Here is a 13,288-nt window from a genome sequence, read left to right as displayed (position 1 = left end):
TTTTTCTCCATGGATCTCTTCCGCGGTCAACAAACCAGAGGCGGAAGTAAACACAGGCTGTTGTTCTCCTGGCTGAGAGGGAAAGGTAACGCTGCTTTCTCTGCTGTAATTGAAATAGATATATCTATGGTAATTGAGCTTTGATGTATTAGTCAGCGTCACAGCTCAGCGCAAGGAAGCTGCACGCGGCGTTGACGTCTCCCGGTTGTTTTCCAGCAGAATGGCGGATGAGGAGGATGAGACCGGCTTCGACGAAGAGTTGGACGACGGCGCCGGCGGGCTGGACGTCGGCCACGGGAAGAGGAAGAGGCTCTTCTCCAAGGAGCTGCGGTGCATGATGTACGGCTTCGGGGACGACCAGAACCCGTACACGGAGTCCGTGGACATCCTGGAGGACCTGGTGATCGATTTCATCACGGAAATGACCCACAAGGCCATGTCCATCGGCCGCCAGGGCCGCGTCCAGGTGGAGGATATCGTGTTCCTGATCCGCAAGGACCCGAGGAAGTTCGCCAGAGTCAAAGACCTGCTGACCATGAACGAGGAGCTGAAGAGAGCCCGGAAGGCTTTCGATGAAGCCAACTATGGCTCGTAAAGTCACCCCGGGACACTTCATATACACAACATGGCTGTTTAGTTTGTTTACATGTGTTTGGACTGCTGTCGGGGACTGTTTTCAAATAAAGTAACCCTTATATGGTTTTATCACAGTCAGTTGTTATGTTTAATGTGATCAATTTACCAGAATATATCTAAACATTAGACATGTTTACATGGACACCAATATTTTGATATCAACCTGATTAAGACAAGAATCTGAATAAGACACTCATGTAAACAGCTTTTTCTGATTTCCTGAACAAGTATTCAGACTTGTTTTTGTATTAATCACATTATAACTTCCGACTTGATATTTCACAGCATTTTGGGACTTCGGAATGAGGGTGCATGCCCAAAGTAATGTCATGAGTCATAATCAGACTATGCTCTGTAACATGTAAGCAGGAGTATGAATAGAATATTCTATTAACAAACTTGGGAAAACATATTCAAAATAATGTCTTGTATTGAATAAGGTCAATAGTTGGAATACTGGTGTCCATGTAAATATAGTCAGAGACATGGCCTCAACATGACAGACACAAATCAAGTGAAATATCTGTATCAGCGTAACACTGCACCCACGGTTCATGCTTTAACAGAGGCCAAAGGCCAGATAATGTTCATCTTAGCTTGGAGTTATAATCAAGTCTAGAGCTGCAAACGTAAGTCACTGTTTTAGTCATTATTTGGAGGTATTTGGTTCAGTAAAAGGATCCAAGGTCTTCAGTTGCAGCTTCTATGCTGTGACAATTTTCTTGCAATTTGACACAGTTGCCTTGCTGGGAATTCTTACCCTGTAAACTGGATGCCCCTGCATTTAATTTAGGTATCTGCAATACGATGGGGTCCGTGCTGTCATCTCAGTGGCCAGATAGATACTCACCTCCTGGGTGATAGGGATAAAATCTGTGAATCACACCTTTACATTAACAGAGCTTTGTTAAGGACCCCCTTTCCCAGACAATAAAAGTAATCCCATTCCCATCTGTGGGCGACTCACACGTGAACAGCTCTGATCACAATCACAAAGGTTGAGTCTGAATGTTTGCCACAGAATCAGCTGATAAAGACAAAACTGTGGTTCTAACAGAAATGGACAAAAAGAAGAAACAAACAGATTTTATTGATATTCCTCAAACCATTTTTTTTTACACTGACCATAAATATGACAGACCAGCTACAAGTGACCATGTGTTAGTTAATTTATTCTGTTCAAGCAAATTACTTCTTTGTACAGTGAAGTGGTTGAATAAATTGGTCTAAGCAACAGGTAACAGGCTGCCGTTCTATCTAGATTACATCTCCATCGGGGCGGGGGGGGCTGGGGGGGGGTCGCTGATGACACGTATGCACACCATGCACACTGCAAAGGGTGTGTGCGGAGAAATTCCCCCTTTGTTGCCTTGCCGTCCTGTCCCGAAGTACAGTTTCAGCGCAGCATCCATAGGCCGTCTGCATTCACAACCAAGCTGGGCCAGCGACCCCCCCAAACCGGCAGCCCAGCTGGGTGCCCGAGCCGTCTGCTGAGGATGTCAATGAGGATGGAGAAGAGAGGCAGTGAACCCGGTGGACAGGGGGTGTGTATGAGGGTGGGGCGGTGGTATAGTGGGGTCAGTAGGATAGTGTGTATTCAGAGTGGGGGGTTGACGGGGGAGGAGGAATGTCCATGAGTCTTTCTGGTTTTACTGCACATTCTCCATCATCTTGAGGAATTCTGGGGGAAAAAATATAAAAATAGAACATTTCCTTAATACTACGATATTGTTGGAGGCTAAACTCTTAACTTTAAAAGAATATATGAAACGCGGTCAAACAGAATTGTGATTACTAAAATTACAATATTAAGGTACTATACATTATTTGTAGTGCTTCAAACATTCCCCAGGTCCTTTATTACTATTATCAATAGCAGAAAAAGTAATGCTCTGGTAATAGGCTAACATCAAACCAACCTAATCATCATCACTACCATAGAGCCTCAACATACCATCATAGTCCAGCATGCCGTCAGCGTTCTTGTCTCCATCCTTCATCAGCTCATCAATCTCCTCCTCTGAGATGGGCTCACCGGTGCTGCGGATGATGAGGGCGAACTCCTCTCTGTCGATGTAGCCGTCGGCGTTCCTGGACAAAGCAAACGAAATGTGAATGGTTGTAAATATAAACGAGCATCTATGGTAAGAAAAAAGATCCTGTTTTTGGCATGTATGGAGTTAATGTGAGTGGACTGGTGGTGTAGGGGCCTACATCTATTAACAGTCACACAGTCAAGAGTATAAGGACTATTCCTTGTGGTTCCCTATGACGTAAACCATTGCGTTTAATATGAACACGTGTTTTAAAGTTATGCTCAGGTACGTCTTAGGTGTGAGAGTCTGCATGAGTGTGTGTGTGTGTGTGTGTGTGTGTGTGTGTGTGTGTGTGTGTGTGTGTGTGTGTGTGTGTGTGTGTGTGTGTGTGTGTGTGTGTACGGCAACAGTGTGAACGTACTTGTCGAACACACGGAAGCACTCTGCCAACTCTTCCTCGCTCTTGCCGGCCTGGTCCTCCTTCAGCAGCCTCACCATCATGACCAAGAACTCCTCGAAGTCGATGGTACCGCTACCTGAGTTTAAACAAGAGGCCACATCACAGATTAACAACGGTCCGCCCGGTTCCACGTCTTTGTGCGCACCATTTTACGCACGAACAACAAAAGGAAACCCTTAAGTTTAGGGAAACCCATGAAGCCAAACATCTGTATAGGTTACTGATGTAAGTTTAAGTAAAAACAAGTAGATGAAGTTTTGGTTCTTAATGATGCGTTTCCATGTATTGTTGGCTAGTCTGTTGCTTCTGCGTAATAACGCTCATTGCGTACACAGGGCTTATCACAGATTCACAGGTACACTGTCACCCGTGGCTCACCATCCTCATCCACCTCCTCGATGATCTCATCCAACTCCTCTCTTGTCGGGTTCTGACCCAGCATCCTCATCACTTGTCCCAACTCCTTGGTGCTGATGTCACCGCCACCGTCGGTGTCGAACATGTCGAAAGCGGCTTTGAACTCTGGGTGTGACAAGAAGACATGGTCAGATTCCGACAGATACTAGATGTGCTGAAAGAAAATTTGAATATGGAATTATATAAAGATTACGCATAAACAACCCCCCTTCACAGACTTAAAATTTAGCTTAAATAGACATAATCATCTGTGTGAATGACTGAAGTAGTGCAGAGCATCCTTTCGCTCACTAAGTGCCGGGACTGCAAGGACGATCTCATATTGTCTCCCGTTCCTAATGGGACTCGTTGTGAAAATGAGTAAAATCATAGGATGTGGAACCGGAATGGTTCCATTTTACTTCGCCATCAGATGTGATGCCATTGCAGAAACAACTAGGCCGCCTGTCGTTAGTAATCTGATCCCCTACTCGTTCCTGTGCAAAGTAACGCGTTACTGTAGCCTTTTACTCACCAGCCAGCATTTCCTCGCTCAGGTAGGAGCGGGCCTCTTGTTGCGCGTCAGTCTGGAAGAAAACATGGGACACGATGTCACATCATGATTCACTACAGGCTTCATTCATAAGGTCCAGTTAACACACAGTCACACTGAGTCTCACAGAAACTGTCCCACAGTAGCAACAGTCGCAAATCCCACGGACATTTAAATGCGTAAAAATCAATCCATCAAATTAAGGATGCGCTTTCAAAAACACCCTGTAAACGTTTGAAGCAACATTTTAAATTGTAAACTATATTGTTTCCTATATTTCAGAAGATATGTCTAAAATATTGTTTTATTTAAGAGAGTGTATTATTAGATTTCGTTGGTGTGTCTCAACAGGTTTCTGTGCCGGCTGTAAATTAGTGCGGCTATTTCAGGCTCAACACGTTAGACTCTGCTGTATATGGCCTGCAGACATCCAATCCCTGGGAATTTGTTACCCAAGCAGAATCCGCAGCTGACACCCACCCAGCACCAGCACCCACTCTGAACTTTCTACCAGGATTAAAATAATTAGCAAGATAACTGGCTACAACTAACAGGCTGTTTAGAAACAATTCAATTAAAATGCAACTAAAATGTTTCCGAATGCAAAATGTAGGCATATTCTAATTATATCTAATTTAAGGGAAGCCAACACATAAACACTATACGCATCATTTACGAAAGGAAACATGCTCAGTAGATAGATTTTTACGCATTCATATTCCACTAATAGTTATTAAATGTCCACTTCACAATCTCTCGTTAATATGGTTTAATAACTAATGTCTGCTTGGCCTCAACTCAAAATAGTTCATCTCATTTGCACAACTGACTGGTCTTACCATGTTTGTTGATTAGCTTTCCCCCCCAAATATCCAAGGATAAAAGAAAAGCCCAAAGGAGTGGTCAATCCGTGTGCACACAGACAGAGAGACTAAACGTCAAGTGATGGTTCACAGACACTTTAAACGGGGGAGCCAGGTCCCGCCCCCTGCCCCTCACAGGCCTCCAGATTTAGTATCCTGAACTTTTAGGGTTCTGGGGCCAGGCCAGGCCAATCACACTTTAGAGAGGAAAGCTCTTGTTTCTTGAAGTTGCAAGGCTGAGAAAAGAGGTAAAGCAGGAGATTTTAGCTCAACTTTGGTTATAAATGTCGTGGTACAGAAATGTACACAAAAGAACAGAGATGCAAAGTACAGGTTTTTTTTAAGGGGATGAAATAAATATGCAAAATATATTTCAGGCTTTCTCTGACATGGTTTGTTAAGACTGAGAGCACGGGAGGTCGGACGTGAGAAACAACTGTGACATACTGTCAAATGATCCATACTGTAAAGCAACACACATCAAAAACTAATTACAACTGAATGCATTGGGTGACTCCATGGGAATTGCTCAATAAAATCTTTCAGTGGTGACCTCCTAAAATGGTTGAACTAAAATGTGCCAGTATTTACAAAGAAATAATAATAAAACTACATATGGTGCAGCTCATCTGGGTGATGGTGATTTCCATTAAGGCCTTGTAAATATAAGACAGTGGATGAGAAGGAGGGAGCCAAAGATTTCAAAGTACGTTACTGGTTTTGTGATGACGGCATTTCAATCTAGGTGTGCAACTTCAAACCCATAGAAAAATGCTTGGGGCTGGACCTGAACTCACCCCATCCCCCCAACACCACCACCAGCCGGCCTCCACCCTTTTAGCCGGGCCCTGAATAGCATGCAAGCTTTTGGGCTGAGAGAGAGAACAGGGCCGAGGGACATATGCTTTCACATACACACCCGTTGCTGCTTTGCAACGGGTGTGTATGGGAAGAAAAACAACCTGCTGCTCCTTGTATGGTGGGCAGTTCCTGCAGTAGGAGGACCCCGGGTGAGAGCTGGGATAGGAGGGGAGGGATGCTGAGGAGGGGAGCAGTTGTGGAGAAAGGGGGTGGGATGTTCCTTTTAGAGGTGGTGGGGGGCTTGTAGGCTATATACTCGCGAGGGAGACCTCCATTTTCTAAAGGGAGAATTAACTCGTCTGCTCTGAGACTGACTGTCCCAAACTTCTAATGGCTCACACCGGGGCCTGGCCACTGGGGGCACTGACTTCTGTGCTGGGAGACGACTGCGTGAAGATCAGCAACAGAGCGTTACCTATGTGTGACAGACTTAGGGGGAGTTGCAAGAAATGCAGTTGAAACCAGATCACTCAAAGTTTCTGCAGTGACAGTTTTCGTGTGCTGAATGAGACAGGGAAGTTGGTGCCAGGTATTATCTATGCAAACTCTGCTATTTCAAAGTCCAGCATGGAGGATAGTCTGGGTCTGGAACAGAGATAAGAGCAGCTGAACAGTGTGTGTGTGTTTCTGTGTAACAGGACAGTGCATGTTGCTTGTGGTGTAGAACGCTAACATGCCCTTGTGTGTGTGTATATGACCACTTTTCATGTAGTTGTGTGTATGTATGCGTATCTGAGTCTGTGGGGATCTACAAGTCCCAAAGAGAGTTGAACAAAAGAATGAAACAGACAGGAGTTGGACAAGATCAGGCGTGTCAGGCATGCTTGGTAGAAAAAAATTGGTAAACAATGAGCATTAAGGAAAGAGTTTATTTATTTAAAAAGAACAAGACAAGGGTGGTAGGAGAATCCGTATTGAGGACGGTGGGGGGGGTGGGAGGGTGGCAACCTTGGTGGTGTAGCATTTCTGTAGAAACGGCAGCTGCCCAGACAGCTGGGTGGCCGGCGCAAGGAGGTGGCAGGATGGCAGGGGGAAAGTGTCTTCGTCTTAAATGGTTTGAAGGGATATTTATAGATATCGTCACCAAACCCCGGGGCCTCGTATGGGAAGGGGGTAGGGATTAAAGGCACTTGAGTCTCACTTGTATGCTTTAAGATCACTCAGAGGAATCACGTTCATAATCATACAGGGTTATACAACGTTTTGCTTTTGCTCCAAACAGATTTCCATCAGACAGATTGCTTTACATTCTCTCCCAGGCAGGGTCACCAAGGAATGCAGAGCTGGTCTCATTACTGGACGTTCTCCATCATTTTCAGGAACTCTGGAGGCACAGAGAGAGGAGGGCAACACTTAATCAACAAACCCACCACCAGCGGTATATAACACTGATATGACTGATGACTCATTTAGTCTAGTGAAAAGCTCAGCGGGCAGACGAAATCTGTGCCATTAAAAAATGTCAGGTCCAAGTCAAATGAAGGCAAGCATGTGAATGTAATGTATATTTGGTCATGATGAACAGTTCTTCATTCCAGTCGTTTCCATGTCTGCTTATTTCAATTGTCATCATTTTCAAATTATTTTTCTGCTCTATTTCAGCTCTATTATTTAGTTTGGCCATTTGAGATCTATACGAATATGTTTATTAGGTTATAAAGTCATGTTTTCTCTCATAGACTGTTTTATACTGGGTTATGTTCGATGTCTTGGCCTGGCAGAGTGAATTCCTGAAGAGGTAGCTTCGTTGTCAGAAAAGTTTCATGCAGAATAATAATTTGAACACTTTGGTTTTTGGACAGAAAAACCCAGGCTAGCTGTTTCTCAGATTATCACTCGGAATGCCGTGCTTATAGCTAACAGGTAGAAAGCTGTGATCTGCAGTGGTAATGCTATACATTTGTAATTCATTTAATAACCCGTGAGCAACCGCCAGTGCAAGGAGCCTATTGTTAATGTTTTTCTTTTTTTCTACTAAATTAAATCACATTTTCACAAATCTCTAAGACTTATAACTGAAATGAGTATTGCACATGGGCGTGGCTAAAAAGCTTTGTCACACCTAAACACCAGCCCCCACAGCATATTTCACTTAAATGAACGAAAACTGGTGGCCTCTTGAAGTCTAAAGGCTCTTATATACTACTACGTGTCCGTTTCTCGGAGAGGTCTCAGCGGGGGGCAAAGAGTCTTTTTGATTTTTACTTCTCCGACACTCTACGTCGGAAAAAATTCATCGACAAACCCATAGGTGGCGCAACGGAAGACGAGCTCAGAGAAGCCTACCCCATTTGGGAAGAAGAAGTGAACGTGTCTCTGTTTACATCTGTTAGCTTGCGTCCCACACACTGAACCATGGCAACTAACAGAACTAAATAAAGTGACACCCAGCGGGTCAAGATGCTGATGTAATCGTTTCTTAGCGCAGCGGTTCCCCGGTCTTGTTTCCGAACTGTGTTGCTGATTCCACAGCTTGAATCTGCTTGAGGCTACATGTAGCTAGCTAGCTCCCCTCCCAGCTAGCTTCAAGCCCAGCTTCCACACACAGTCACCAGGGACTCCCGACACTAACTACTACTATCCAGTGTTTGCTTCTAACCTGACGGTATTATAGAAACAGTGTCATGATAGAAGTGGAATTAAAGTCGTGACGGCGGGGTTATGCACTGTTACCACCGCAGTTAGCATGGTGGCTAGCCTAGCCCGCTAGCCTAGCCTGCTAGCGCCGTTTTGAAAGCTCGTTCTAACCGTCTGTGACCGTGCACACATGTCGTCAGTGCTCTAACGAGCCACCGTCAGCCGGACAACTCCCCTGGCTTAACACACACGTCACATTAATCGTAGAATCGTAGTTGTGTATGTATTTATTGTGAATCAGGAAGTTACAGGTCCGGAAATGACGTCGAACAGAAATGATGTCGTACGGAAATGACGACATACGGAAATGATGTCGTTCGCGGACCAATCACAGCCAAGAGATGTCCGCGGGCTCTCCGACACAACACGGAAAAGTTAGAAAAATCAGACCTGTACGAAAAGCTGTCCGAAGCACTCGGAGAGGGCGTTTCACGACGGATAGGGCGGTCTTATCTATCCGTTTTACAAAATACGCTCAAGCATAAATTGGCCTTTAGCTTTAATCCATCAAGATGTTTTGGCCATTTTTAATTTTGGATAATTTACAGGAACTGTCCATTAGATAAAAAAATCCAGCGTCTAATTTTGATGTTTTCCATGAAACAGTGAGTTGTGTTCAGTGTTCCTGGTCAGATCAACCCCAAGCTCTACATGTCTGTTTCCTGAAGATATCTACATGACAAAATGTAGTCATAGTCATAGCACCACCTACTGGACACAATAAATCCTATATTAAATATTTTAACTATCATTGGTGTCATAGTCTGATCTGACTAGCTAAGCATCTTCCTATTCTAATCGAATTTTAGCATAAAGACTGTACAAAACAAGGGGGAACCATCTATCTATCTATCTATCTATCTATCTATCTATCTATCTATCTATCTATCTATCTATCTATCTATCTATCTATCTATCTATCTATCTATCTATCTATCTATCTATCTATCTATCTATCTATCTATCTATCTATCTATCTATCTATCTATCTATCTATCTATCTATCTATCTATCTATCTATCTATCTATCTATCTATCTATCTATCTATCTATCTGTCTATCTGTCTATCTGTCTATCTGTCTGTCTGTCCCTCCTCTGCTGTGAACAAGCTAATTCAGTGACACTCAACCGCAGTCAGTTTTTCCTGCTTTTTCTCGCTCTATTACCACACTGCTTTATCTACATGAACTCTACAAGTTGCTCAGTCTCACCATCAAAATCAATCTTTCCGTCCTTGTTTGTGTCCGATTCGCCGAACATCTCATCAATATCTTCCTCTGCGACTGATTCTCCAGTGAGGTGCAGGATTTCTCCAAACTCCTCCCGGTCGACGAAACCATCTCCGTTCCTGCGTGGGGGGGGAAATAGAAACATTAAAAATCACTGTGAGAAGACTGAACTTTAAAGTTCAAACAATACTAACACTGTATGTTCTATAGAGTCAAACAATATAGATTTTTTTTAGGCATACACAATGTATTATTTTAGGGTTAAAAGGTGAAATCCAACCATATATGTACATATACAGACATACATGTATAACATAAAATATTTTTGATCAAGATACTTTACATTTGATCAAGAATAGTGACTGAATAACCAACTAAGGTGCAAATAAAAAACGAATGTTACTGCTCTCTAGTGGACAAAACTAGTTGTGCCTAAGTAATGTGAAAAGCACATCCAGCAGAATCATAGCTACAATACCCATTTGTTAATGGATTTGACTAGCCCTGTTACAGAACTTGATAAAACAGATTGTATTGAGTAATTAAAATACACTGGGAAGAAATATAATAGTCTTCCGTACCCAATTTGACTGTTGACAGTGTAGAGAAGAACAGGGAACAAGAGCAAAATCCCCAGAGCCAGAAATCAAACCCTGGACATTTCAGTCATTTGGCAACAAGATACTAAAAACACATTGTTATGTTGCTTACTCACTGTGGGAACTATAATTTTTAAGGACTCAATCTTGCTATAAAAAGTGCCTTGAGATATAGTTTGTTATGATGTTTTTTACCAAAAAAATTGTATTGAAATGTAAATAGATCATAAACCATAAAAAGTTTCCTTTTTGTTATTGTAATTTAATCTAATTTATTGACTCTTTACTGTAGCCACAGTGCTAAGTGATTGTCATACTTGTCAAAAATACGGAAGCATTCAGAGAGCTCCTCTTCACTCTTCCCAGTCTGGTCCTCCTTTAACTGTTGCACCATCATGACCAGGAACTCCTCGAAGTCAATGGTTCCGCTGCCTAAGGAGAGGGAAGTTAAATGAGTGCGGAGGGGGGGAGATCAGAAGACAGAGGAGGCAACATTATGTGGTGCAGCCTAAACCCCCATTTCCACCTCGACATTTATTTGAATTCCACCCTCTTGGAGAGAGGCAGTTCTCATTCCTAAATTACACAAAGATGAACAAGAATGGTGGGACTTTTGACCACCTAGTGTTTTCCATGCAGACTAGAGAGACTTTGATCTGACCTAATCCCTTTAGAGGCACGAGTAATCCAACATAGACTTACAAAATAACTCTGGATTGGCTGTATGATGAGTATATAGCTAGATGGATGGAACTCTAATTTTAAATCAGTTCTCATATCCCTCTACAAGCCACTTGTGATGATAGAAAAGAAGGAGGTCAATAGGAGGAGAGAAATAACCCCGGGGAAATCAAGTGGAATCCGTAGTATGTTTAAGCTTTTTAAATGGTGTGTTAATTATACAGAATTTCTTCCCAACAGAGGAGATAACATATTTTAATCCTGGATCAGGAAAAGGATCTTATCTCTAATTTACACAGAAGAGCACAAGTTTTTAATCTTTTGTTGTTCTCAGGCTAACACTATGGAAAATCATTAGAAGACATTTCATTGTCACACACCAGGGAAAATGGTTCAGTGGAGGAAACCAAATATTCTGTGACAGTCCCAAAGCTTATATTGGAATTCAGTATTCAAATCTCTTTTTGAGCCACGTCTTGTTCTCTTTTTCAGGGTTTGTGGGGGGGAAATCCCTGCTGACACTTGGCGAGAGGTGTTCCCTGGACAAGTCTTCAGAGTAACACAGGGGCCAAGACATAAACATCTATTGTGAGTTTCCAAACGATCAAACCCTAATTTGCAAGTCTTTGGACTAAGATAAAACAGCATTTGTGGGAAAGTATTGTTTAATATACACTGGATCTAGTCATGGCTTACACTGTTTGGGCTAATACCTTTTTTTGTACATATGCAGATCTTTATCTGTGATAAATATTTATCCAGATAAGAATTCAATTATCATATGCAAAGGCGTTAGGGCAAATTTCCAAATGTCAATGCACTTGGGACAAACACTAACTTGCTTTCGGTAGAGATTGGGCCTCTTCTGTGGTCAAAGAATTGAGTGAGCTGTGTGATCCTGTTAATCATCCTTAAAAGTATTTGCATTAAGATTTGTCTGGTATTATATACAGTCTATGGTCAGATCCCACAATGACCTCACCATCCTCATCCACCTCCTCAATGATGGCGTCCAACTCCTCCCTTGACGGGTTCTGGCCCAGCATCCTCATTACTTGTCCCAACTCCTTTGTGCTGATGTCACCGCCACCGTCGGTGTCAAACATGTCGAAGGCCGCCTTGAACTCTGAAAGGCGCAAAGAAATTGTTCCAGCTCAGAAATTTTTAGCTTTAAATGGCAAAACTAAATCCGAGTATAAAATGATTTCTTGTGCTCAAACGTTACATTTGGGAAGCTCAGAATGTCTTGATAAATGCAACCATTTTCAACTGCGGATTCAGTCTCACTGACTTGCCATTCATGATTCATTACAAACATCAGAAGGTTGAAGACAGTCAGAGGAGGACCCTCAGCTAACTAATTCATGAAATAGAGTTGACAGAGAAGGACTGACCTGCAATCATCTCCTCCGTCAGGAAGGACCTGGCATCACTTTGGGCGTCAGTGGGCTTCAGACAAGGAAATGGAAAAAGGTGGGAGGAAAGTTGTGGAAGGATGAGAGGGGACATGGAAAGAGAGATAAGTTAATCTTTCTCATCAGACATAAACAGTACACCTGCAGCTGCATAGTCACATCACTGATCGAATGACCTAACAGAGCAGGATGTGAGGGTGATAGCATCTTCCTCAGTTCTCCACACTCAACTGCATAAAAACATTTGTTTTTATGTATCAAAACCTGTCAGCCTCCTGTGGTGAGACAACTTTTCAATCTGATCGCTTTTGTCAAAGCAGGCAAGTGGTTTCCTCCAAAAACACATTTCTGAATCTTCTTGCCCATTTACTATAAATCATATCTATACTCGTGGTCTTTTACTAGTGATAATTGCTTCCAGACTCACTTAAGTGTTTTTCTATCTTTCAGACCGCGAGACGAAATTCAAACTCTTAAATATTGTTGGATTTAGTAATCCATCTTTCTCAAGTTTTCACCTTAATAATAACAATAACAATAATGTTGTCCAATCTATTAGTACTACCCACTCATTTGATAATGAGTGCTACTGTAATAATACATTAATGACTGCTGAGTGCCAATGTAATAATGTAGCAATGACTATTGAGTGCTCAGTAAATAGAGTAGTACTTAGTGCTTGTCTAAAAGTGTATCAATCACAATTGAATGCTGGTGTAATAACATAGAAATGACTATTAAGTACTCATGATAGTGTAGCAATGACTGCTTAGTGCTAATGTAATGATGTAGCAATAACTACTGACTACATATATAATAATGTGGAAATTTAGCACACTTAAATAATCATAATATAAAGTATGATGTGTAGTAATACATGATAAAACATGTATTTCTTTTTCATTGTAGCGCACTGAAACA

At 42.3% G+C, this 13,288-nt stretch overlaps 3 protein-coding genes across 4 annotated transcripts; 1 reads left to right on the top strand and 2 right to left on the bottom strand.

Moving 5' to 3' along the window:
• taf13 (TATA-box binding protein associated factor 13) lies at positions 1-710 on the top strand. 2 transcript variants are annotated; one of them, XM_061074535.1, is made up of 2 exons: positions 1-85; positions 217-710. In XM_061074535.1, exon 2 carries the CDS (start codon positions 221-223, stop codon positions 593-595), a length of 375 nt encoding a protein of 124 aa, XP_060930518.1. In that variant the 5' UTR covers positions 1-85; positions 217-220; the 3' UTR covers positions 596-710. The 2 variants fall into 2 exon arrangements, with proteins under 2 accessions (XP_060930518.1, XP_060930519.1); XM_061074536.1 differs by having other exon boundaries at positions 16-85; positions 220-710.
• A 1,289-nt stretch (positions 711-1,999) lies between these two features.
• On the bottom strand, positions 2,000-6,480 carry LOC133005093 (troponin C, skeletal muscle-like). The gene is made up of 7 exons (XM_061074678.1): positions 6,459-6,480; positions 6,147-6,220; positions 4,064-4,115; positions 3,511-3,654; positions 3,094-3,208; positions 2,591-2,727; positions 2,000-2,317 (listed from the first exon to the last, which is right to left on the bottom strand). Exons 1-7 carry the CDS (start codon positions 6,478-6,480, stop codon positions 2,286-2,288), a joined length of 576 nt encoding a protein of 191 aa, XP_060930661.1. The 3' UTR covers positions 2,000-2,285.
• A 617-nt stretch (positions 6,481-7,097) lies between these two features.
• On the bottom strand, positions 7,098-12,520 carry LOC133005092 (troponin C, skeletal muscle). Its single transcript, XM_061074677.1, has 6 exons — positions 12,509-12,520; positions 12,347-12,401; positions 11,935-12,078; positions 10,589-10,703; positions 9,655-9,791; positions 7,098-7,129 (listed from the first exon to the last, which is right to left on the bottom strand). Exons 1-6 carry the CDS (start codon positions 12,518-12,520, stop codon positions 7,098-7,100), a joined length of 495 nt encoding a protein of 164 aa, XP_060930660.1.
• Positions 12,521-13,288: the final 768 nt, after the last annotated feature.

Source organism: Limanda limanda, chromosome 7 (genome assembly GCF_963576545.1).
Source record: "Limanda limanda chromosome 7, fLimLim1.1, whole genome shotgun sequence".
In the NCBI taxonomy this organism is placed as follows: domain Eukaryota; kingdom Metazoa; phylum Chordata; class Actinopteri; order Pleuronectiformes; family Pleuronectidae; genus Limanda; species Limanda limanda.
The sequence above is the reverse complement of the archived record's forward strand: the minus strand, read 5'-3'. Positions and strand labels throughout refer to the sequence as shown.